General features: G+C 54.8%; 1 protein-coding gene and 1 long non-coding RNA gene across 8 annotated transcripts in view; one reads left to right on the forward strand and one right to left on the reverse strand.

The window, feature by feature from the left end:
- Kifc3 (kinesin family member C3) overlaps window positions 1–24,480 on the forward strand; it is a 71,070-nt gene that overhangs the window by 42,462 nt on the left and 4,128 nt on the right. For 5 of the 7 annotated variants that reach the window (XM_048355488.1, XM_048355490.1, XM_048355489.1 and 2 more), the window contains exons 3-13: window positions 2,421–2,563; window positions 6,465–6,597; window positions 9,236–9,438; window positions 18,487–18,552; window positions 19,006–19,128; window positions 19,223–19,462; window positions 19,852–20,025; window positions 20,426–20,573; window positions 20,656–20,786; window positions 22,450–22,561; window positions 23,739–23,920. In XM_048355488.1, coding sequence (XP_048211445.1) covers window positions 2,421–2,563; window positions 6,465–6,597; window positions 9,236–9,438; window positions 18,487–18,552; window positions 19,006–19,128; window positions 19,223–19,462; window positions 19,852–20,025; window positions 20,426–20,573; window positions 20,656–20,786; window positions 22,450–22,561; window positions 23,739–23,920 — 1,655 coding nt within the window. Of the gene's footprint in view, window positions 1–27; window positions 157–2,420; window positions 2,564–6,464; window positions 6,598–9,235; window positions 9,439–18,486; window positions 18,553–19,005; window positions 19,129–19,222; window positions 19,463–19,851; window positions 20,026–20,425; window positions 20,574–20,655; window positions 20,787–22,449; window positions 22,562–23,738; window positions 23,921–24,480 lie in introns of those variants that run through there. The other 2 variants (XM_048355494.1, XM_048355492.1) reach the window with 2 other exon arrangements.
- LOC125358393 lies at window positions 63–17,270 on the reverse strand. Its single transcript, XR_007212301.1, has 3 exons — window positions 17,257–17,270; window positions 10,914–10,921; window positions 63–196 (listed from the first exon to the last, which is right to left on the reverse strand). It is a non-coding gene; the product is annotated as an uncharacterized LOC125358393 (long non-coding RNA).

The following is a 24,480-nucleotide window of genomic DNA, read 5'->3' on the forward strand; positions in this document are numbered from 1 at the left end:
TGCCCTGGAGGAGGGCAAAGCTGGATGCGGGTTAAACTTTTTAACAGTCTGCAGCGCAGGGGAAGCAGCCACGTTCTCCCCGGCTCAGCCAGGTCAGGGGCGACTCCGCGATCTTGCCAGGGGCTCACCGGTCTCTGCTAGAGGCTGGTAAACAAGGTAGGTGAAGTGGCAGCCCGGCTGGGAGCCCTGTGTGGCACTGGGCTGGTGTGAGGCGTGGACTCTGGCGGGATGTGGGTGCCCTGTGCTCCCGCTTAGCCCTGCGACCGCCCCTGGTGGCTTCTGTAGAGTCCCAGACAGCAGGTGTGCCGGGAGAGGGTCCCGTGTGTGGTTCCCTGCTGTCCCCTGGGGAGCTGTCAGTGCCAGCTCCCCTTTTCTGGGTCATGTCCCAGGTACTCTGAAGGTGGAGGCGGGAGCAGCGTCTCTGATTGCCGGTGAGAGCTGGGTTGTCGGCAGACCTTCTCCTGCCTCTGCCAGCTTGGTCAGATGGCCCTGGTTGTGTTGGGAGATGGCTCTCCAGGCCCACTGGACTCCAGGGGTTTGCTGTCTTTGGCTTCTGAGCTGTAGGGAAAGAGGATCAGATTACCAGTCTATCCCTCTGGGCCATTCTCAGGTCTAAACCCATCAGTGTACAGAAAGAGAAACTGAGGCACGGCACACTTCTGCTTTCCTCCTCCACATTTGCTCCTTCAGTGGTGGTCACAGCAGTGCCTTCCAAGGTCTCCCAGCTTTTGTGCTTGCCAGGGGATGGCACTGGCTTCTCCCCAGCACCAGAGCCAGGCTGGGGGGTGATCCTGGGGTCTCTAGAAACAGCTGGGGCTTGTGATCAGGGAGACCTGGTCATCTGAAGGGGGCAGATGGTTTTCCCCGCCCACCCCCATGAGCTGTCCTAAAGAGTATATAAATATGATATGAGGATGGCTTATCTGGTTAAAAAAAAAAGCAGTAGCATTTCCTCTTGGAAAACATACAAATATGTCATTGAGCATATTGCATATTTCCAGTTATATTCATGTGTTTGTGTGTATGTGCATGTACAGGTACTCATATGGGCATGTATAGGTCTTTGAAATTGGTATAATGACACATAGACTTTTGCCTACCTTTTCTTGTTGTTGTTTGTGGTGGTTGTGGGGCTTGAATTCAGGGCCTGGGTGCTGTCCCTGAGTGCTTTTGCTCAAGGTTAGTGCTCTACCACCTTGAGCCATGGTGCTACTTCTGGTTTTCTGGTGGCTCATTGGAGATGCGTGGGCTGGCTTTGAACTGTGGTCCTCAGATCTCAGCCTCCAGAGTAGTTAGGATTTCAGGCGTGAGCCACCAGAACCCAGCTGACTTTTGTCTGCTATAAAAGCTTGTAAACAAAGGTCAAATAAAACACCCTGTATGGAATGCAGGTCCAGTGCCTGGCCCAGGGGAGGGTCTCAGCCCTGAGCCCCTCCTCCCCCCACCCCGAGACCCCCGCCCACTTCTCCCTTATGGACATCCTAAGAGCGGCAGATGGCAAGAGTCAGTTGGCACAGGGGATTTGAGTGCTGGCTGTGACGGAGCACATCGTTGATCATCTGGTTTTTTAGCTGTGAGACAGAAGAATGTTCTCTAATGTGATGAGCACATTAGATTGTCACCCTGATGGCCTGTGCTGGCCACTTCCTGCGTGCTTGGCTTGGCACCGAGTAGGCACTTTGTCTTGGCACGGAGTGGTTACCTTCTGTGTTTGATCTCATTCAAGCCTCCCCTGAGGGCAGTGTGGTCAGTTTATTGTCCCCAGCTTCCAGACAAACGCACTGAGGATCCAGAAAGCACTGGGCCCAGTGCCTGGCCTTGATCCACCCCAGGACCTTGGCCCTGCAGTTTGCCCACTTCCCTGCCCTGTTCTGGCTGCAGTGGGGGTGTCACGACCGTCCGCAGAGCAGGTGCCAAGGCCCACGGGGGCTCAGTTCAGCTGGCTCTCTGGGTGTACTTTTGGTGAGAGCAGGAACCAGGCCACCAGCCTGGGTTTTGATCTTAATAAAGGTTGGGCAGAAATTGCCACCTAGAGGCAGCTTGGGTAATGAAACCACAGCCCTGGGGTGCATGCACCTCACTGCTGGCATTGGCTTCCAGCTGCTTTCCATAGAGTGCTGCTAAGCAAGTGGGGTGGGGGTCCCCAGAGCCACTATTCAGGAGGGGAGCCCCCCAGAGGTATCTTGGTGCCCTCAGAGGGGTCTCTTGGTGGTCTCAGCGGGGCATTTGGCAAAGGAGCCTAGAGCCTGCCCCAGTGCCTTCGTGTGTAACAGGCATGTGAGGCAGGTGGGGGGGGGGGGGAGGAATGTCCTGCTGATCACAGTTCCCCGGGCCACAGCAGGGTATAAAAGCTGGGCTCACCCTAGCCCTGGCCAGTGGTCCGTGGCCAGAGTCTCACTGACCTCTCTCTGCTGGGACAGGGCGTGGAAAAGACACCCAGGTCGGCGGTGACGAGGATCCCAGCACCCGAATCGCTGCTCGCCCGGCCCTGGGGCAGTGCAGAGCCCTCAGCGTGGACTGGGCAGGCCCGGGAAGTCCCCACAGGCTCTACCTGACTGTACAGGTAAGCACAGGGGCCCTCAGCGTGTGTGTGTGTGTGTGTGTGTGTGTGTGTGTGTGTGTGTGTGTGTGTGGTTGGGGGGTATGCACCGGAAGGTGCCAGCTCCCCCGACGTGCATGGATGTGGGGCGCCTTGTGTCCCATCCTGTGTGCAGCAGTTGGCTTCCTCAGCTATCTCCCTGGCAGATCTCTGGGGAGGTGACCCGGCCTCTGAGCCACGCCCTGGCTGAGGTGTTGAGGTGGGAAGCTGAGATGGGCAGAGGGAGGAGGCGCTGGGAGAACAGGCCCATGTGGGGAGCTGTTTGCGTCTGCTCTGGCCCTGGCCTGTGAGTCCCAGGACCATGCTCACATTTTCTTGTTTGAAGTGCGAATCACAGCTACATGGGGCTTTACCAGTACCCCGGTTCCTTCCTCTTGCAGTTACCACTGACTTTCTATGTGTTCAGCTGTCACAGGGCCTTGAACAACTCTGGGCCTCTAGCTTGGCTTTTTTTTGTTCATGGCTGCCTCTTTTTTTTAGTTTAGTTTTATTTTTGTTGTTGTTGTTTCTTTTCTTTTATTTTATTTTTTGTTGGTGAATTGGAGATAAACATCTCTCTAATATGTCTGTGCAGCTGGCTATGAACTGTGATCCTCCCATCTCAGCTTCCTGAGTAGCTAGGATTGCAGGCTTGAGCCCCCGTACCCGACTTATCATTGATTTTCACTAGGCATGTCTTTGAGCTCTATGTGTGTGCTTGGTTGTAGAAAGCAGCACATAAAAATAGTTGCAGTGATTACTGCTCACTGATTGCTGTCCCTGAATACAGGTGTTGAGCATCTAATTGCTTCTCTTAATCTCCTAAATCTCAAGATAAAGGTATTCTTCTGAGTTGTGTGGGTAAAAGAATGGAAGCTCAGAAAGGTGAAGTAACTTGCTGCTTGGTCACAGAGTGAGCTGGGACCTAAAACCCCCAAACACAACTAACTTTATAAACCATGGCATTAAGAAATCACTGTGCAGAGATAAAGTCTCTCCAAACTAAATACCCTCAGTTGTGGTCTTCTATCTTTGAACAAATCCCCCATGAAGGGTTTGGTGTTTATGTTTTTGAGACAACCTCTTAATTATGTTCCTATGACTTCTGTTATTTCTACATGCTACTCTGTAATTGGTTCTTTCCCCCAAGAGCTGTCCTATGTCCATCAGTGTATAGAAGACATTATACTTTTGAACTACTGCATACTATTCTACTTGAGGATTAACCATAAATCACTATTGGGTTGTGCACGTAGCATGGTGATGGAGGTCTGCCTAGCATTCTCGAAGCCCTGGGTTCCATCCCTAGCACTGCAAAAATAATTAATTTTTCTTCCTGTTCCCCTGTGCTGTTCCTGACTGCAGTGAGCTCCGTAAACTTCAGCACCGCGGTGGCTTTGAATGTTCTCGGGGCAGCCGGGTTTTCAGCAGTGCTCAGGAAGTGCCTACTGCGTGCCCATGCCCGGAGCACAGGCCTAGCCATAGAGGGAAGGAGAGAAATGAGCCATGCTGTCTAGTGGGGGCGCCAGAGAGCCACCCGATGATCACAAACCAGTGGCAGAGCGTGAAGTACCAGGGTTATTTGGGGTGTTGCTGAGACCCCCTGATAAGGGGGTGGCTGAGAGACCCACCACATCCCTACACACAGATCCGAGTGGCAAGGCAGTTCCATTGGGGAACACAGAGAACTTCATATGTACCCCGACTGGGGCAAACCTAGGTCTTGGGGCCCCTGATCTGGGTAGGGTCACAGTTGCTGTTTCTGGAGACCGCCTTGGGTTTTGCAGTGTTTCCTAGGCAGTTTCCTTTGCAGTGTTTCTCATGTACTTCTGCAAACGAGAAGGTCTTCCTCATTAGATCTGAGAGGTCTGGGAAGAGAGCGGCTCTGGTGAGAGGAGGGTTAAAGAGCTGTTCTTAGCCCTGACTAGAGCCCCTGGTAGTTAAATTGGGAGACTGTGGTCAGGAGCCTCCAGCCCCCAGCTGGGTGGTGGCTCTGTTCTTGAGTTTTGATTACGGGGTGTTGTGCCATGGCTGTAGGTCAGCAGATCTGCTAAGGATTCAGCTCAGAAGCTGCCGCCAGCTACCACTTTCAAGTTCACATCCTTCCAGGTTTCTGTTTACCGGTGCAGCAGGGCTAGCAACGTAGAGGTGAGGTGATCTGGGGGGGTCACACGTGGTGACCCCCCAGCCTCTGCTCCAGTAGCGAAAACGTGCCATACTGCCCTGTCCCAGAGGCTGTGCAGAAATCCCCAGCCTCCCAGGTCCCCTGCCCTTCTAGTCCCTCAGCCCGCAGCCCAGAAATAGTGTAACCTTTGCTCCAGTCAGTTGGCAAATAGAAACTTCCAGGTACTGCTGTTGCTGTCACCTCCAGCGAGCATGGTTGTAATGGGGTAGGAGTTGGTGGAAGGATTGAGGACAGAATAAAGTCACGGGGAATTGTCTTAAGTACTAGAGGGGAGGGAGGGCCAGGAGGAAAGGATGGCCGACTCGATGGCCCACTCAGGCCACTTTTCAATTCTTGACAACTTTTGATTGGCTTTTTAATGTGCAAAGGAACAAGGAAGAGGACAGCAACGTTATGATGGTCATGTCCTCGTCTCCTGTTGCTGTCTTTGTGCTGGGAGGTGGTGGTTACTGTTCCTAGATGAGAGGAGGAGCTGTGGATCTGCTCATAGCCACACAATGCAGGTGACAGCTACCTCCCCCATCGGCTCTCATTTCAGGCTGAGTTCTTTGTGTTTCTCTTGTCCTGAGGGCTTGCGTTCTTGGTGTGTGCCTTACCATTTGAGCTATGCCTAGCCCTGCTTTTTGCCGGCTGGTTTGAAGAGTCTAGTGAACTTTGCTGGCCTCAAGTTGAGATCCTTCAGATCTTACTCTCCTGAGTAGCCATACTTATAACTGTGAGCCACTGGTGCCTGGGTTGAGTGGGGTTTTTTTTGTTTTTTTTGTTTTTGTTTTTATAAGCATAATACTTGGGCTGGGAATGTGCCTTAGTGGTAGAGCGCTTGCCTAGTATGCATGAAGCCCTGGGTTCGATTCCTCAGTACCACATAAACAGAAAAGGCCAGAAATGGCGCTGTGACTCAAATGGTAGAGTGCTTGCCTTGAACTAAAGAGGCTCAGGGACAGTGCCCAGGCCCTGAGTTCAAGCCCCAGGACTGACAAAACAACAACAACATGCTTCTCTTTGTTTTGAATATAGAGGATACAAAGCCACATAAGACTTGTCTTCTACCTCTTATCCCAGACACCTGCCCAGGACTTTAAACAACAAACAAAATGAGATTGTTTTATAAGGAGGAAAACTGAAGGTGCAGTAAGAGGCTGATGTGGAGGGAGGGGCCCCCGTTTCTCTTCGTCCCTTCCTGTCTCGGAGTTGAACCGGTGCTGGGTTCTGCCCCCAGACGCTCCGTCATCACCCATCTCTTACTCTCCGGGTGGCTCCTTTAGCTCCTCCGTGGTGACTTTCATGCACTGCCCTTCCTAGGCTGTTCTCCCGCATTCCTGGCATCGTCTTGGGTGAGCTGTGTGATGTCTCTGGACGAAGCCCACCCACCCCCTCTCTTCTGCCTGTCCCCTGGGCAGTAGCTCCCCAGCTTCCTTTGGTTCTGTTTCCCCTTGGCCAGGAGTCTGAGTAGCCCCACGGGGTGGGGACTAAAGGAGGCAGGGGTGGACTGGGGCTGCCCTCTGCAGGCCGGGCCATATACCAAGAGGCGGCAGCAACTACAGTGGGACCGCGGCTTGCTGTGGGATCTCATCGTCCCCTCCCTGCACAGAGGAGGGCTCCTGTCCACCCCAGCTAGCACGAGGGCCTCACCCCTGCTGGAGAGCATCCCCTCCCTAGCTCCGTCCCCTTCATGTGAGGATTCTGATTGTGTCTTGGCAGCGGGCCCTGCAGGACAAGGGGTGCGAAAGCAAGAGTCAGGGGACAAAAGAAGACAAGCTCCCGAAGAGGCCAGCCCCCAGGCGGGACCGAGAGGCCCCGGAAGCTGGTGGCAGAATGAATGTAGAGAAAACAGGTAAAGGAGGTCACAGCCCATGGGCCTGGCACACGCTGGCCAAGCCAGCACGGAGTCCCAGCTGTCCCCACGCCCTGTCTTCCCCACTTGGAGGCGGCCGGGCCAGACCGTGCACGCGTTTGCGGTCCCAGCCTCTGCTCCCCGGTCCAGCCAGGGGCAGTGCTGTCTGTCCCTCCCTCATCCCCCAGCCCCTGCCAGGGCCACCCGGGCCCCACCCAGTGATAAGAAGCCTTGGCCAGCTGGGGCTGGAGTTGGATTTCCCTACTTTTTTTTGTCTTTTCTGGGTGCCTGTCAAAAGCAGGGCATGGGTGGCAGCCTCCCAGACGCCACCACGGTCTGCAGAGAGGCCTGGCTTACTTGTTCTCTCTGTGTCCTGGCCCCCGGGGGTCCAGAGGCCCCCCTTCCCCCTGCCCCCCCCCCCCGCCCCACAGGACAGGGCTCTGATTCTGCTGCCTGAGGACTGAGGAAAAGGAGCTGGTGGCACCGCTCTTCCCTGGCAGTGCTGCACTGTTCTGCCTTGGCTCCCAGCGGCTGCCTGGTTCTAGAAGATTCTGTGGACCCCTTTGTAGTCTAGGGGATCTGTGCCAGGATTTCTCCAAGCCCAATGAGCCCTGGGAAGGGAGCATCTTGGGGCACCCAGGGAGGCCAGGAGCCACAGAGGAAAACACTGGTCTGGCAGTTGCTCCATGTTGACCTGTGTGTGTGAACTTGCTGGCTCCTGGGTGTGGCTGCTCCCTCCTCTAAGCTGAGCCCCAACTGTGTCTTCCGGCTTGGGTTCAGGGCAGGTGTGGGGGTCTGGCTGAGGGTCACCCCAGCTCTCATTAGCGGGGAGGCCTGGCCTGCCCACCCTCCTGGAGCCCCAGGTCCTGTGATGGCTGGCACCTTTGGACACAGCCCTCTGGGGTGGCGAGTGTCACCCCTAGGTCTCACTTTGTCCTCCTCCTCCCTTTCCCTGCTTGGATCTCCCTTAGCTTTTGCTGGATCTTCCCCCCTTCTAGGGCCCACAGGCCCCGACTTTCAACTCCCGGCACCATGCTGAGGTTTTGTTGAGTCCCACTGGGATGGGGTCCAGGCAGGTCAGAGCTTTCTGCCTTGGGAGCTGTGTCCTGAACGATGGGGCTCCCAGAGGCCTGTGTGTCCCGCCTCTGGTCGCCTAGGCTTCTTCCTCAGGGCTGACTCCTGGATCAGACACACTGTCCCCATTTCCCATGGGAAGCCCCCATGGGACCCTTCCTGCAGGCCTCTGGAGGGGCGGAGGTGGCCCTCTCTGGGGTGGAGTCCAGAGCATTCTGTACCACACGGCAGCAGTCTGTGGAGGGCCATGCTTGTCACCCAGCTCCCGTGGTAGCCCCGTGTGTGGGCCTGGAAGCATCTGTCTGCCCTCACACTCTCTAGAACAGATCACAGGAGCTCGGCCAGTTGTGTGTGACTAGTATACTGGGTCACATGCAGGCCACACAGGGTCACTGTCTAAGCAGAGGGCTCACTGGTCAGCAAGTGTCCTGTCCACTCTCTACCCTGGGGGGAGCTTTGTGGGTCCAGCTCAGAGCTCTCCGGAAAGGGATGGAGCAAGCTGCCCCCCCCCCCCCACACCATGTTCCTCCTGTCCCCACCCACCCTCCCAGTCCTTGCTGGGACTGTTCTGTCCTCTCCAACTGCAGCCACTACTCCCACTCTGCCCCCTGCTGCTCTCACGGGGCTCTGCAGACCCAGGCCTCCTTGTTGCCTGCCCTTAGGCACAGGTGTTCCCTTATCACCCCCAAGAAAACCAGGTAGGTGGGCTTACTGGCCAGCATCTACCCCCTTGCGCGCTTCGCTCTGAGAAGCTTTGAGGGGCCATCCTTGTCCCCCCTCCCCCGAACTGCTCCCAGCTCCCCCACCTACAGGGGCCCAGGCTCGTTCTTGGCACTCTGGGAGCAGGCTATGACTAGCGCCCCAGGCCCCACTAGCAGCTCACGGGCCTTGATTCTGTGTCTTCTTCCTTTGTCCATCTGTCTGTCTTCTTTCTTGCCCCTGGTGACAGGACAGTGGAAGGCGTGGGAGGAGGAGGACTCAGGCTGAGGCCCCGCCCGGCTCCCCGGTATTTACCCCGTTCCTTGTGCCTGTGTAGTCCCCACGTGCAGGCGTGTCACCCCCCCAGAGCTGGCCTGGCTGCTCCTGCCCTGTGGGCTGGTCTGTCTGTCCTGGTCTGTTGCGCTTGCTCACGTTCCCCTTGTCCCCTCTGTGCACAGGTGACCACTTCCTGCAGGGGGCGTCTGGGGAGCCCCTCCTCTCCTCTAGGGCTCCCCCACGCCTGTGTTTTCTGGGTGGAATGCCTTTGCCAGAGGCAATTGCCTTCAGCCCATCTGTCCATGGCAGGGGGGCCTGGCCCCTCAGTCCTGGAACTCGCTCTGAGAGGAATCAGTCTTGGTTTGGGGCAGTTCCATCTCCCCTGAAGCTGCCCACTGAGTGACTTCCTCTGAGGCAGATGTGGAGGTCCCCTCTGACCCCCCGCTGCTGCTGCCTCCAGCCCCCACTCCCTGCTTGCCTTCTTCCCCATCCCCAACAGTCTGCCCTGCTGTGATGGGCCCTTCGCCTGCCCGCCCCGTGCCCATGCGGGACCTGAGGCCCTGCTCATGGGCCGCTCCTTTGCTTGTAGGTGGGCGGCTCTTTGGCAGCGGGAGGTGCTCCAGCCTGTCGGGGTCACCAGGTGCAGCCCCCGTGGTGCACAGGATGGTGGAGGCCATGTCCCAGCTTCAGGAGGAGAAATCCCAGCTTCAGGAGGAGCTGGAGGTCCTGCGGGAGAGGCTGGCCCTCCATGACAGTGACCAGCAAGCCACATCCACCCAGCTTCAGAACCAGGTACTCGGAGGCAGGGATGGGCAGAGCAGGTCAGAGGCCACCGCCCAGCTGCCTGGGCTCCACCAGCCCACTGGCATGACAGCAGATAGATGGGAGCCCCTGTCCTCTTGGGGAAGATGCTAGAGGGTGGGCCTCTGATCCCTGCTCCATGTTACTTGGGCCCTCTGTTGATGGCCCTGCTGTGAAGCGGCCAACGAGCCAGCAAAGGGACAAGGCTTGGCTCAACTCAGAGGAGGCAGAACATGCACATGCGTTTCTTCTGTCTCCTTTTGTGTTGTGTTCTGTTTTTTGGTTGGTCCCAGGGCTCAAGCTCTGGGCTTGGGCACTGTCCCTATGCTCCTTTTTGCCGAAGGCAAGCACTCTACCACTTGAGCCACAGCACCACTTCTGGCTTTTTCTGTGATTCATTGGAGATATGAGTCTCACAGACTTTTCTGCCTCAGCTGGCTTAGAACCACAATACTCAGATTTCAGCTTCCTGAGTGGGATTACAGGTGTGAGCCACTGGCATGAGCTTCTTCTGGCTCTTCTCCAGAGCTCCTCCCCATGCTCCTCCCCTCTCCCCAGTACTTCACTGTCCACTGACTGGCAGCTCCTGGCCAGCTCTGTATTCCTCCTGCCTGCCTCAGGCGCGCTTCTGGTCTGTGTATCTCTAGATCAGGACATGGAGCCGGGCACAGGAGTACGGGTGACTCCTGTCCTCTTGAGGCTCTAGCCTGGGGGAGATTGGGCATCTGCTATAGCCCCGTAAAGGGGAGAGAAGGACAGGGCTCTGCAGGACCGGCACCCGCACACCGAGGCCGGTGGCTACATTCTGGCACACTGCAGAGGAGAAGGTTTTCTGAGTGGAAGGAACAGCCAGTGCGTGGGGATGGTCTGAGTGGGGATGGTGGTGAAGGCAGGCTCCAGCCCCTGGGGGGCTGGTATTGGTCCAGGGCCTGCCCCTGCAGCTCACACCCTCAGCCCAAAGCAGCTCTGCCCCTCCTGGAGTGGGCTCCTGAGATACTGCCTGTTCCACCAGTGTGTTTCCCTTGTTTTCAGACAGAGCTTCACCACATAGCACCATGTAGCTTCACACTCAACGACCCCCCCCCACCTCCCTCTCAGTGCTGGGATTACAGGACTGCACCCCCGTACTTGGCTCTAGTTTATTGCTATTTTGAAGAGCTTGGTTGAGTGAGGTAGAGAGCTTGGTTGAGTGAGGTAGAATTTACAAGACTATAAAATTCACCCTTTTAAGGCAGACCAGTGGTCATACGTATATTAAGGGAGGCTGCACCTATCCCTTTATCTAATCAGGCTGTTCTTACCACCCAAGTTTGCTCTTTAAAATTTTTGGTTATTTAGAGTTAAATGATTTTATTCATATTTAATTTTAAATCTGTAAGTCACACTTGCCCTAACCCCTAGTGTCTGGTAATCTACTCAGTGTTTTTAGGGATTTCTTTTTCATATAAATGATATCATAGCCTCACCTAACACCCTGGGGTGACTCAGGAATTCAGACTGTTCTTTGCTCAAGTTTTAGCCAGGAACTTTTTCTTTCTTCCTTTTTTCAGTCATGGGGCTTGAACTCTGGGCCTTGGCACTGTCCCTGAGCTCTTCAGGTCAAGGCTAGTGCTCTACCACTTGAGCCACAGCGCCACTTCTGGGTTTTTTTTGGTGGTTAATTGGAGATATGAGACTCGTGGATTTTCCTGCCAGGGCTGGCTTTGAACTGCGATCCTCAGATCTCAGCCTCCTGAGTAGCTAAGATTACAGGTGTGAACCACCAGTGACTGCTAGCTCTCTTCTGGAAAGTTCTCAAAGAGTAGTCCCTGAAGCTCCAGGTCTCTGAGCTGCTCTCTCAGGCCCTGACCTGCAGCTGTGTGGCCAACCCCATGGGCATGGTCCACCGGGCTACTGACTGCTCTGTGTCTCAGTTTCCTCATCCGTGCAGCGATAAACCAGACAATGAGTCCCTAATGCTGTGGCTGAGCCTGTTACCATCGTTTGGGATCCAAACCTGGGAACAGAGTTTAGTCCCGGCTGGGCCACTGGCCAGAGACCCCACCATAGGACGTCACCGCTGAGCATCGTTTGCCAGTCCTCAGTGTTTGGCTAATAACTGTGGCTTTATCGTTGTTGGGGAGTGGCCAGGAACATGGACAGCAAACTGCACAGCACCTCGCAGGGTGCCACTCACAGTGTGGCAGTACCGGGTCCTCCTGTCTCCCGGAGCCTCGCTGCAGTTTGATACTGACGTTGACTTACCTGGTGTTCCACGTTTGCTTTGCTCAGGAGCCCCCTATATCAGGCACACCCCACTTTGTGTTCCTGGTGCCTGGGTGCCATGGTCTCCTTCCTACCCCCAAAAGGCCATGAGGCCTAGCACGGGGCCAGGGCTCCGAGAGGGGCAGCCAGACTTGACTCCAGTTTGAGGCACGCCACTCAGTGGTCAGGAGACCACAGAGACAGGGGTCAAAGGTGAGGGTTTCCGGAAGCCTCCTGCCCCAGGCAGAGCTGGCAGGGCGGATGGGGCTGCCCTATCACTGTTGGGATCCTGGGGAACTTTTGCTGGCTCTCACTAATGGTACAGGAGTCCTGGGCACAAGGGTCTGCAGTGTCAGGTACCTGGCAGACCCAGGCCACAGTGGGCCTTGGCAGGTGAGGGAGAGCAGCTGTGGCTAGTTCTCTGTGTTGGTGGCCACAGCCCTGGGCATGTCGAGGTGACCTTGAGCTCCTTGTGCCCTTGTGGCTCCAGGTTTCTGAGAACCTGTCAGGGCTACCTGCTGCCCACTCCTTCCCACTCCTGCACTAAAGGTGGAACTTGATAGCTGATCCACAGTTCTGACAACCAGAGGAGCCTCTAATCTATGGGATTCTATGGTGTTTGTTCTTCATGACTGGCTGATCTCACTTAAAATCACAGCCTCGGGGCTGGGAATGTGGCTTAGTCGTAGACTGCTTGCCTAGCATGCATGAAGCCTGTGTTCAATTCCTCTGTACCACATAAACAGAAAAAGCCAGAATTGGCACTGTGGTTCCAGTGGTAGAGTGCTAACGTTAAGCAGAGAGGCTCAGGGACAGAGCCCAGGCCCTGACTTCAAGCCCCAAGCCTGGCACTAATAATAATGATAATAATAATAATAATAATAATAGTAATAACAACGATCTCAAGACTCCTCCATGTTGCAGCATATGACAAGATTTTCTTTTTCTTTTTTAACGTGCTGGAGCTCAAACCAGAGCCTTACATGTGCTAATAAGCAAACATACTCTCTACCACTGAACTACATACCAGCCTATTTGTTTATTTAGTTCTTTTGAGACAGGTCTTTTTATATAGTTCAAGCTGGCCTCTAACTTAGTTAGGATCTCCTTGCTTCTGACTCCCAATGCTGGGACTGCAGGTCTAACCGCCACATCCTGCCTTTTTTGTTTGATTGTTTTATTTTTTATTTGTTTTTGTTTTGTCTCTGGGGCTTGAACTCAGGGCCTGGGTGCTGCCTTCAGAGCTTTTTTGCTGAATGCTAGAGCTCTACCATTTTGAGCCACAGTTCTACTTGTGGCTTTTTTGAGTGGTTAATTAGAGATAAGAGTCTCATGAGGACTTTTCTGTCTGGATTGGCTTCTAACCAAGATCCTCACATCTCAGCCTCTTGAGTAGCTAGGATTACAGGCTTGAGCCACTGGTGCCTGGCATTTGTTTCTTTTACTGTGTTTTGGAGGCCATATTGGGGAATTTGCTGCCAAATTCAGTGTTATAAAGATTTCCTGTTTATTTTTTTGTGTGTTTTTTTTTTAATGAATTTGGGTTTTATGTCTATGACATTTAGGACTCGGATCCAATTTGAGTGAATTTTGGTCTCTGGCATAAGGGGCTAGCTGATTGCTGTGAGGATATTCAGTCTCCTGGGCACCACTTGTTGAAAAGGCTAGCCTTTATCCGCCGATTATCTTGGCACCTGTCGGGCCATTTGAATGTACACGTGGGGTTTCTGGCTGTGCCATGCTGGCATGGCCCCTCACCGCTTTGGTTACTGTAGCCCTGTAAGCTGTCAAGTTAGAAGTGAGACTTTTCCTTCTTTGGAGTCATCTGTCCTCTTCATATTCCTTGAGATTTCATGTGAATTTCAGGATGAATTTTTAATTTCTTCAGAAAATGGCAGTACTGGGGTTTGAATCCAGGGTCTTACGCTTGGTTAGGTGGACACTCTACCACTTGGACCAAACTTTTGGCTTTTAGGTTATGAATCCCAGAGAGTGTGCCCCTTTTTTGCTCAGGGTCAGGCTCAGACTATGATACCCTCCCACCCCCAACCTCCTGAGAAACTGAGGCCTCTTGGTGCTTGCCGCCATGTCTGGCTTGTTTCTCTGAGATGGAAATCTCAGTATCTTTCGTCTAGGCCAGCTTTGGACCACGATCTTCCTGATCTACATACCTCTGTGTAGCTGAGCATGCATGAGCCACTGTGCCTGGCTAGAAAATGCTGAGGTTTTGATAAAGACTTTGATATCTGTAGATAACACACTGAGCATTACTGAAATCTTAGCACTGCTGTGATGGTGCTGAGGACGAAACCCAGGGCTCTGAGCATATTTGATCAACGAGCTACCAGAGCCAGACCACCAGCCCTGAAATGTTAACAGTAACTCTTCAACACAGATGTCTCACTGGTGTCTCCTTTGAGCTTCCAGCCATGCTCTCTAGTTGTCAGTATGTAAGTCTTTCACCTTCTTAGTTAAGTTTATTCCTAAGCATTTTACTTTTTTTTTTTTTTTTTTTGCCAGTCCTGGGGCTGGAACTGAGCACTGTCCCTGGCTTCTTTTTTTTTTTTTTTTCCTCAAGGCTAGCACTCTACCACTTGAGGCACAGCACCTTTCTGGCCTTTTCTATATACGTGGTGTTAAGGAATTGAACCCAGGGCTTCATGTAGAGAAGGCAAGCACTCTACCACGAGGCCATATTCCCAGCCCGCATTTTACTCTTTTGCATGCAATTGTAAGTGGATTTTATTGATAGGTTACTGTTATAAAAACAGCTAGTTTTTGTGTGTTGTGTGTTAGCTCAATTTATTAGCCTACCTTTAAAAATCAAATTAGTTGCCAGCATTTATGTGAGTGAACTGGTACTGGGACTTTGAATTTAGGGATTTGGTGCTGTCCCTTAGGTTTTTCTGCTTAAGGCTGGTGCTCTACTACTTACGTAAGCCACAGCTCCACTTCTGGTTTTCTGGTGGTTAATTGGAGATAAGAGTCTCAACATACAGTGATGGCTTAGGCCTGTAATCCTAGCTACTTTGGAGGCTTGAGATCTCAGCATCATGTTTGAAAGCCAGCACAGGAAGGAAAGGCTGTGAGATTATCTTCAGTTAACCACCAGAAAACCGGAAGTGGTGCTGTGGCTCTAAGTGGTAAGAGCGCTAGCTTTGAGCAAAAGAGTTCAGAGGCAGTGCCCAGGCCCTGAGTTCAAGCCCCATGACTGACAAAAAAAAAAAAAAAAAGTTTCAGAGCCAGCCCAGGCTGGCTTTGAACTGAGATCCTCATATCTCATTCTCCTGAGTAGCTGGGAGAATTATTTAACTGTGGCCCACATTTAAATCTGTTAGGTTCACACGAAAATCAGGGTGGCAGTTGGAAGATGTTGCCCTTTGGTCAACATTCCCACGTGGCAGCCACAGGCTGCACTTGAGTGGGGTGAAGGTCATGGGCACACTGCAGCCCGCGCTCATCCCGCCTGTCACACGCTGTGCCAGCCTCCCCCACGGACCCAGCTCTGTGCCCTCAGCTACCCAGCTCTCATCCCACATGGATGAGCAGGTGCTGGGAGCACAGCACCACAGATAGACAGCAGTCCTGCCTGCGTGGCCCTAATCCCCAATCCACCATCCTAGACAGGCTCCTCGCGATGTGGCAGGTTAGAAGGCTCCAGGTGCACAGATTATCTCATGCACAAAATGACTTACGTATCGTAGTTAAAACAGTCTGACGTTCAGCTGTGTGTGTGTGTGTGTGTGTGTGTGTGTGTGTGTGTGTGTGTGAAAATATTGCAAAAATCTGCAAAACCCTGAAATACAAAAGCAGTTTCTGCTCCCAAGCACTTCAGGTAAGGGAGACTTGGTGTTTAATAGAATATATTAGAAATGCAAGACCCTTCTGTGCAGTTTAGGCATATTAGCTCATTTAACCTTCAAGCCAGCTGGGGCGAGGTAGCCTCGTTAGATGAAACCGACAGGTGTGGAGAGGTGAAGAGGCTTGTGCAAGGTTACCAGTGGGTGAGCTGAGACCAGGATCTCCCTGGGCAGTCACCCTGCAAATCGGCGATCTCAGTGCTATTCCTGCCGTTAGCGTCCGAAGGACCTGATGTGAACCCCTGGCAGTAGAAGCGGCTGTGTGGCAGTGGCCAGTCAGTCAGTCAGGTGGGCAGGATCTTGCCTCCCCGGGGCAGGAGGGGGGCGTGCTAGAGCAGGATGGGGGATGGATAGCTGTCAAAGGGGGTGCTCTCTCCTAGCCCCCCAAAGTGGGGGTTTCCTTTGGGCTGTTTTCCTTGCTGGCTCAGCAGTGCTGTGGGGAGAGCCTCCCCTCCCCCTCCCCCCAGCTGCTGACTGCACGGCCTGGCGTGGTGGGAGGTAGGGAGTAATGGGCATGTTGGCTCAAGAGGCTGCCCCGGAGCAGACAAGCTCTGAAAGCACAAATCCGAGCAGGCGCACCCCCACCTTGGCTGAGTCTGTTCCACTGGGTTGTGTAACTATAAATGTAGGTTTGTGTCAGCTCAGAAAACAGGCAGGTCTAGGCTCCCTCCATCCCCAGCAGGGCAGGGCCTCGGTTTCTTTAGCTTGAGCTGGGGGTCACCCCAGCCCACCCCAGCCCAGGCCAGCAGCCTCCTCAGCTCTGGCTTGTCCTCTGTGCTTTCCTGCGACAGGAGGCTGCCGTCACCTGCTTGCAGATGTGGGAGCATTGCATACTGCCCCCTTGGTGGTCACTGTGGTGTTTACTGAGCATCTACTACATGCTGGCTCATAGGCTTACAGGCACAGGCCATGGCTGGTTCAGCTGTGGTGGTTGTGGGGAGGTTGAAGGGCTAGAGAACCTTTCTTCTGTGTGGATGTTTATAACATCCTTTTACAGTCTCTTCTTCAGCGGCCCCCTTCCCCACAGCCAGCCCACCCTTAGCAACTCCCCCCTTCCTGGGGGCACCTCCAGGCTTCAGTAGAGCAGAGCTCCCCTGCTCCCCATTGTGATGTAAGAAGGGGGGGTCTAGCTGGCTAAGGGCTGGGCGAGGGAAGTGGTAGCCCCAGCAAGAAGCAAACCCCACTGGAGATGGCCCTAGGAAGTTGGGGGCTGCCGTCATTAGAAGTAGGAAGAGCCCTATCTTCTTTCAGGGTGGGAGGGACAATCTTTGAGACTTGTTACTGGACAGCATGGAGAATTGGCCAGTGCTCATCACAGCCTGGAGATGCTCCGCTTGTTTTTATTAGACTCTGTGTTCTCCCTGGTTTTTTTTTTTGTTGTTGTTGTTGGTTTTTAGTGCCAGTGCTGGGGCTTAAACTGGGGGCCTCACACTCTTCGTGACTGGGATGAGAGGCTGCCTCCCTTCCCTCTAGCCCAAAGCACCCTTCCCTCAGGCTTCAGCTTCAGATGAGGCGTTGGTCCTGGGCGTGTGGGTGCACTGGCCCAGGTTTGTCCCTCCCTGCTCAGCCCATGGCCCAGCGCTCCCCTAGGAAGGAGCGTGGGCTGGGTTGAGTGGGCACAAGTGACCGCACAGGCCCAGCCCTCTCACCTGCTCGGCCTCCCGGAGGCCCTGAACCACTGCTCCCCACCACGAGCAAGCAGCACCAGGCTGGCCCTGGTGGCACGGGCCTCTGCCTGGAGGTGGGGATGGCCCTGGTGCTCACTGATCCCACTCAGATGTAGATGTGGCCAGCCAGAGGTCAAGAGCTGCGCACTAACTCCATGTCTCAGCCCTAGAAAGTAGGGAGAATTTGCACATACACCCCCAGCATCTAAACCCCGGCCTCTCTTGAAAGCTAAATCTGGTAGGTGCTTGTCTGTCTGCTCAATCCTCAGTACTAGAGGAAGAGTTTAGAGGTGCTGGGCTTGTGGGGAACCCAGCGTGGCTGCCTCTGGCAGCTCCTCAGCCCCCTTGCCTGGCTGGCAACTCCATAAGGAAGGCTTCCTGGGGGATGAGCAAGGTGGCATAAAGGACATTGTAGCCTGTCATTCATTAATCAGTCCCCAGGGCTTTCATGGCCTGTTGATGGAAACCTCCCAACCCACCAGCGTCCATCTGCCACCCACTGTGCCTTTTGCGAGCCAAGATGTGGACGCCACAGAATGATCCGCAGGGGAAACCCCAGCACGTGCTGCTGAAGGCGGCCGCCAAGGTCTCCGCCGGCGTGTTCCCTCAGGAGCTGTTTGCGGGTGGGCTGATGTGGGCGGGGCTCCCGGGCCCACCTGGGCGAGGGCAGAGGTCAACTCCAGAGAAGGGTCACTGTCGGGGGCTGGGTCACTGTGCCCATGGGCTTGGCCACCACGCTGGCATCCCCCTTCGTCGCTGATGGTGTTCACCCCCTTTTCTCACACCCTGGCCAGCAGATTGGCCAACTGGGGGGTGGACATGCCCTCACTGGGGAGATACGGGCTTCCCAGGGCAACTTACAGCAAACACTCAACATAGAACATTGTGGGGGGTGGGGCCAAGGACAGAGCAGGGCTTGTGGGGCCTTAAGTCCATACAAGAAAGATACTGTGAAATTACAGATAGGGCCCTCAGACGGGGCCTGTGCCCTGAGGAGGCCCCAGCCTCCCCGAGAGCTGCTGCTGGGCGGCGCGCGGGGCTCCCCTCCCGCCCTCCCTGAGCAGCACGGGCTGGCTCTCTGTTCCTGCAGGAAGAGCACACGGATGGCACTGTCGGGAGCAGACTGACTTTGTCTTATCTGAGTGCCAGGCACAGTCTGGTGCTGAGGCTGTGTGGGTCACAGGTCACTGGAGCCACCCGGAGAGGGAGGCTGAGAGCGAGGGCCCAGGCCCCCGCGGCCCCTGACCCACCCTGCTTTGTGCCCGCAGGTGGAGAATCTGAAGGAGAAGCTCATTAGCCAGGCCCAGGAAGTCAGCCGACTGCGATCAGAGCTGGTGAGGCTTCCTTCTGGTGCCAGCCTGAGGAGGGGGCAGGTGCCCAGTCTCTTCACCCGGGGGTGCAGCCCATCGCTGAGCCCCTCACACCCTGTCTCTGCCATGAATCCCCGCCTGGCCAGTATCCTCTGCGGGCATGTGCGTCCCAAGGGCAGGAAGTTGGATCTGATTTGCTGATGTACGATAGGAGTGTGAACTCTGCATCAGTGTGACTTCTTGTTATTTTCACACTCAGGAAAATAGACCCAGAGGGGCGGGGGCAGCAGGGAGCATGCTCCAGCCTCCGCCTCCTGCTCCCCCTCTTGCCCCCCCCATCCTGCCTCCCCTCTGCTGTCTGTCTCACAAGAGCTCCTGCCTTCTTCCCTCTCCCCTGCTTGCCTTCCTTGTCTCTCCTCGCTGCTCCTCTGCCCTTGCTCTTGCCCCATGCCCCCACTGGGCCCTGGCTCTCCGCAGGGAGGCACAGACTTGGAGAAGCACCGGGACCGGCTGATGGTAGAGAATGAGCGGCTGAGGCAGGAGCTGCAGGAGCTACGGGCACAGCCTGCGGCGCCCTGCCTGGGCTGTGAGCACAGCCAGGTGAGCCGGCGGGGTGGGCCCTGACCCTGGGTCCCTCCGGCTCTGCGCCTCACACTGCCCCTGCCCCTCCCTCTGTCCTCCTGATTGTCTGCAGGAGAGCACCCAGCTCCGAGACAAGCTGTCCCAGCTGCAGCTGGAGGTGGCGGAGAACAAAGGCATGCTGTCAGAACTGAACTTGGAGGTCCAGCAGAAGACGGACCGGCTGGCCGAGGTGGAGCTGCGGCTCAAGGACTGCCTGGCTGAGAAGGCACAGGAGGAGGAGCGGCTCAGCCGGCGCCTGCGGGACAGCCACGAGACCATCGCCAGCCTGCGGGCCCAGTCACCACCGGTCAAGGTGAGCTACAGCTGGGCGGCCTTGAGCAGTGCCCCGTGCAGGCCCTGGACTCAAAAGAGGGGCTTGTGAATCACCTGCTGCCAGAGGCTGCAGTTCCTTCCGGTTCCTTCCTGTCTTGCCTCATCCCCTCTTGCTGCTTAGGGCCAGGCAGAGGGAACCAGTGCCTCGAAGGGTCTGTTAGTGCCAGACCCAGGTGCACTGAAGCTGCTAGATTCTGCCCTCCTTGTCTGTGGGTGCCCAGGCTGGGCTGCAGCCTGCTCCCAGCCGGCTCTCATTAGGGTGAGAGGCTCCTGTCCTTTTCACCAAGGTTTCTTAGTGGATGATTCTTGGGGTGTGTGGCCCCTGGCATTAGAGGGCGCCCATGGTGACATCCTTCCTGCATCCTATAGTATGTCATCAAGACAGTGGAGGTGGAGTCATCGAAAACCAAGCAAGCCCTCAGTGAGTCCCAGGCTCGGAACCAGCACCTGCAGGAGCAGGTGGCCATGCAGCGGCAGGTGCTGAAGGAGATGGAGCAGCAGCTTCAAAGCTCGCATCAGCTGACAGCCCAGCTGCGGGCTCAGGTGTGCAAGCCACTTCGGGGAGCAGAAAGGCTGGGTAAAAACCAGAGGCTAGACCTTTGGGGACTCCACAGGCCCGGGATCCAGTCCTTCTTCCCTTTCATGGCTATGCGGCCAAGGGAAAGTTTTGCTCAAGTCTCTGTTTCCTCATCTTTAACATGCTCTGGTCATAGGAGCCTTTTTCCAGTGGGGGCTCAGGAGCATCACAGGAAATGCTCTCCTCCCCAGGCACGTGGCTTGTGTGCCTGCTCTGTGCCTGGGACAGACTGGGTTGGTGCCAGGCAGTGGCTAGGAGGTGATGGGAGCGAGAAGACCATTCCACATACTCGTGGGGGACTTGCAGCAGTGGGGCGGGACTTCCTTCTGCGTCCAGCCCTGAGTCTTCTCCTGGCCTGGCCACCAGATTGCCATGTATGAGGCAGAGCTAGAGCGAGCACATGGACAGATGCTGGAGGAGATGCAGTCCCTGGAAGAGGACAAGAACCGGGCCATCGAGGAGGCCTTCGCCCGAGCCCAGGTGGAGATGAAGGCTGTACACGAGAACCTGGCAGGTGAGCCTGCCGGCTGCACTCTGCCTCCCCAAACCTGGCCTCACAGCCGGTCCATCTCACAGCTCACCTTGTGTTCTCACAGGCGTCCGGACAAACCTGCTGACACTGCAGCCGGCCCTGCGGACCCTCACCAATGACTACAACGGGCTCAAGAGGCAGGTGCGCGGCTTCCCTATGCTGCTGCAGGAAGCGCTCAGGAGCGTCAAGGCCGAGGTGAGCAGCGAGGGTATGGGCTGGGCTGTGGAGGCCCTGGAGCACCAACCCAAGGCTGCCTTTCTACCCCGGCTCCCGGGATGCAGCCCTACCTGGCTCTGAACACATGGACCCATCAGTTTAGAAATAGATTGGCACAAGATTTACATGTTTGTCTTACTATGATTGTTTATTCTCCCCCCTTTGTTTTTGGAGACAGGGTCTCATTTTGCAGCTCATGCTGACCTTGAACTCAGCTTCCTGAGTGCTACCTTCGTGCCTAGCTCTGTGGGGGTTGTGTGTATGTGCATGCACGCGAGTGCGTGTGCCAATGGTGGAGCTTGAACTGTATTCCTGAGTTTTTTCACTCAAGGCTAGCTAATGTTCTATAGCTTGAGCCGCAGCTCTACTTCTGTTTTTTTTGGTGGTGATTAGGGATAAGAGTCTCATGGGACCGTTCCTGTGGGCTGACTTTGAACCATGATTCGCAGATCACTATGATTATAGGAGCTACCAGTGCTGGATTATGCTTGGCTTTTTAACGATCTTTTAAGCCAAACATGTAGCACAGCCATGCTAGACGTATTCTTAGGTTTGTGTCTAATTCCCTTCTTTTCTTTATTTTTTGAGATAGGTTCTTATTATGTAGCCCAGGCTGGTCTTAACCTTGCCGTTTTGCTGCCTCAGCCTCCTAAGTGCGGGCATCCTCAGCAAGAACACTATGGCCCAGATTTCTTTTTTTTTTTTTTTAATGTTCCAACAGTTTATTAGAAAGAATGTAGACATTTAAAAAAATCCCCACTGTCATGAACATAAATTGAGGTTTTTCAGCCCAGTTTATAAGCTGAATCAAAAAAAGAAATAAAAAAAAACAATAGTGTATTAACATTTTCTCACTCATTTGCCATACTGACAGTACAAATACAATCTGGTCTAAAATGTACATACTCTTTAGCAACAATGTACAGCTTTCTTTGTCCTCCATGCTAAGAGATGTAAAAGGTTAAGGGTATGGCCCAGATTTCTATGATTAGTTTTTCCCCACCTTTGATGCTAGGAATGGAGCCCAGAGCCTCAGGCATATCAGTCTAGCATGGTGCCACGTTCCCAGCCCCTCATTTAGTTTTCTAAAGCTGGAGTTACACATAGTTACACAGCGTGAGACTAGCCGGTGTTTCTTACATGCCTCTCCTGTGCTGTTTATAGCTGATAGCTCCTTGAGGTTTTGTGACTGCCCTGCAGAGACTTAATCTATTTGGAGAATAGAAAGTAGTTCTTGGCTGGGTGCCAGTGAGTCACACCTGTAATCCTAGCTACTCCGGAGGCTGAGACCTGGAAGATAGCAGTTTGAAACCAGCCTGGAGAGAATCTGCAATTAGCCAGCAAAATGATGGACTGGAGGCATGGCTCAGGTGGTAGCTGGTGCTCGCCAGCTGTGCACTTGAGCCCATCTAATTATGTAACCAAGTGTTGGTGCTGTGCAGTGAAGGCTGAGCCCCGCTCTTCACTTGTTCTTGGCTCCTGGCACCCAGTTTCCCCATCTGTGATATGGGGATTCTTGAGAAAATGCTGAGGTGGTATATGTCAAGTACTCAGGGCAGGAGGCAGAACCTGTGGTCATTAAGGTGGGGCTGACAGAGCCAGCCCCTTGATGGCTTTGTCATCAGAGTGTGCATGCCCCCAGATCGGCCAGGCCATCGAGGAGGTCAACAGCAACAACCAGGAGTTACTGCGCAAGTACCGCCGGGAGCTGCAACTACGCAAGAAGTGCCACAATGAACTGGTGCGGCTGAAAGGTGAGTGCAGGTGGCCCGGCAGGGTTGTACCAGCTCCTCCGCCTGTGCGCCAGGCACCCTCAGACACGTGTCCTGTCACCCACGAACTGTCCTAGTCCCCTGCTGACAAGGGCACTGGCACAGAGACGTTCAAGAAGTAGGCCCAGGGCTGGGAATATGGCCTAGTGGCAAGAGTGCCTGCCTCATATACATGAGGCCCTGGGTTCGATTCCCCAGCACCACATATACAGAAAATGGCCAGAAGTGGCGCTGTGGCTCATGTGGCAGAGTGCTAGCCTTGAGCAAAAGGAAGCCAGGGACAGTGCTCAGGCCCTGAGTCCAAGCCCCAGGACTGGCAAAAAAAAAAAAAAAAACAAACAAAGAAGTAGGCCCAGAGCCATGTGGCTGGTCATGATCCATCTTGGACTTGAACTTGAGTCAGTGCTAAAGCTCATGCCATGGCAGTTACTCCCAGGCCTTAAGTGGCTGAGGAGTGGGGCAGGGCGGTGCTGCAGGGTGGCTGACCTGGAGCCTGCTCAAGCCCGAGGCTCACAAGCCCTGGGAAGCACCCATCCCTGCCCAGTGCTGGACCCATAACAAATGCCCCGTCTTCGTGCTCAATTTAGCTGGAGTAAGAGTGATCCTGAGTCACCAGGGCTGGAAGGAGCTCGGAGAGCCAGCCCCTGGGTACAGGACGGATGGAGGGTGTTGGGAGCTTTTCAAGTAGCCACAGTTAGAACTGGTGGGGACAGGTGGATAGAGAGGGAAGGCAGGGCACCTCGGAGCTAGAGGGTGTCATGACCAGCTTATGCCACCGAGCACCCACTGTGCTGCCCCACTGCCAGTGCTATCTACCTCCTGGTCCGGTACTGGTATTCATGCCCTTTTAGATCAAGTCCTGTTGCTCAGGGAGCCTGGACTTCTCACTTGGTGCATGGGGAAACTGAGTCCACAGAAAAGAAAGACAGTGCCCTTCCTGAGCCCCACCAATGGCCTGTCCTTCCCTCCAAAGGCATGGTGCCCCGCCCCCACTGGAGGGAATCCATTCTGTGTGACTCGCTAGTTGTGGCTTGGTGGGCCATCTTGCCCTGGTGAGCTTTTCTTTAAAGACAGGTGCCTCCTGTGGCCGCTGACGGGCCCCGGAGGACAGAGTGGAGGCGGTGTGTTCTAGACTCAGTTCCCTCTCCATCCATCCCAGGAAATATCCGGGTGATTGCTCGTGTCCGGCCAGTCACCAAAGAGGACGGGGAAGGACCTGAGGCGACCAATGCTGTGACCTTCGATCCCGACGATGACTCCATCATCCACCTGCTGCACAAGGGGAAGCCTGTGTCCTTTGAACTGGACAAGGTCTTCTCCCCATGGGCCTCACAGCAGGACGTGAGTGTAGCCCTGTGGGAGCGAGGAGAGGGGGGACAGGGCTCACAACAAAGTGTAAGAGTCGGGGACAAGATGAAGTGTGGAGCTAAGGTTCTCTCTCATCTGGAAGAGAGGAGACTGGGAAGCTGAGACTAAGGACAGAAGGCATGGGAACTCCTCTTACCCGGGGATGATGGCACTGCCCACCTAAACATAGCCCCTTCCACTCGCAGCCCTGCCCATCTCCTTGACCCCACCCACTAATGTGACTCTGCCCAGCTCCACATAGTCCTTGAAGGCAGGCTCTCCCAGTGACTGGGGCCTCCTCAGCTAGGAGCTCCTGTCTATACCCATCACCCTGGAGCCCCAGTGGCAAGCCTCCACCATGAGCACCGTGTGGTCACAGCTTGGCTCTCTCACTCTGTCCAGGGCCAGCCTGCCTGCTGTCCTCCTTTCCCTGTCTGACTTTTCCTTTGCTGGTCACTGGCAGGCAGGCAGGCAGGCAGGCAAGCCCAGGCCTGAGGAGGTGCCAGTCACATGGTAGCCTTCATTTTGGTTTTTCTGTGCCCTCCTTGACAGCA

This window comes from Perognathus longimembris, chromosome 10 (genome assembly GCF_023159225.1).
Source record: "Perognathus longimembris pacificus isolate PPM17 chromosome 10, ASM2315922v1, whole genome shotgun sequence".
NCBI lineage: Eukaryota > Metazoa > Chordata > Mammalia > Rodentia > Heteromyidae > Perognathus > Perognathus longimembris.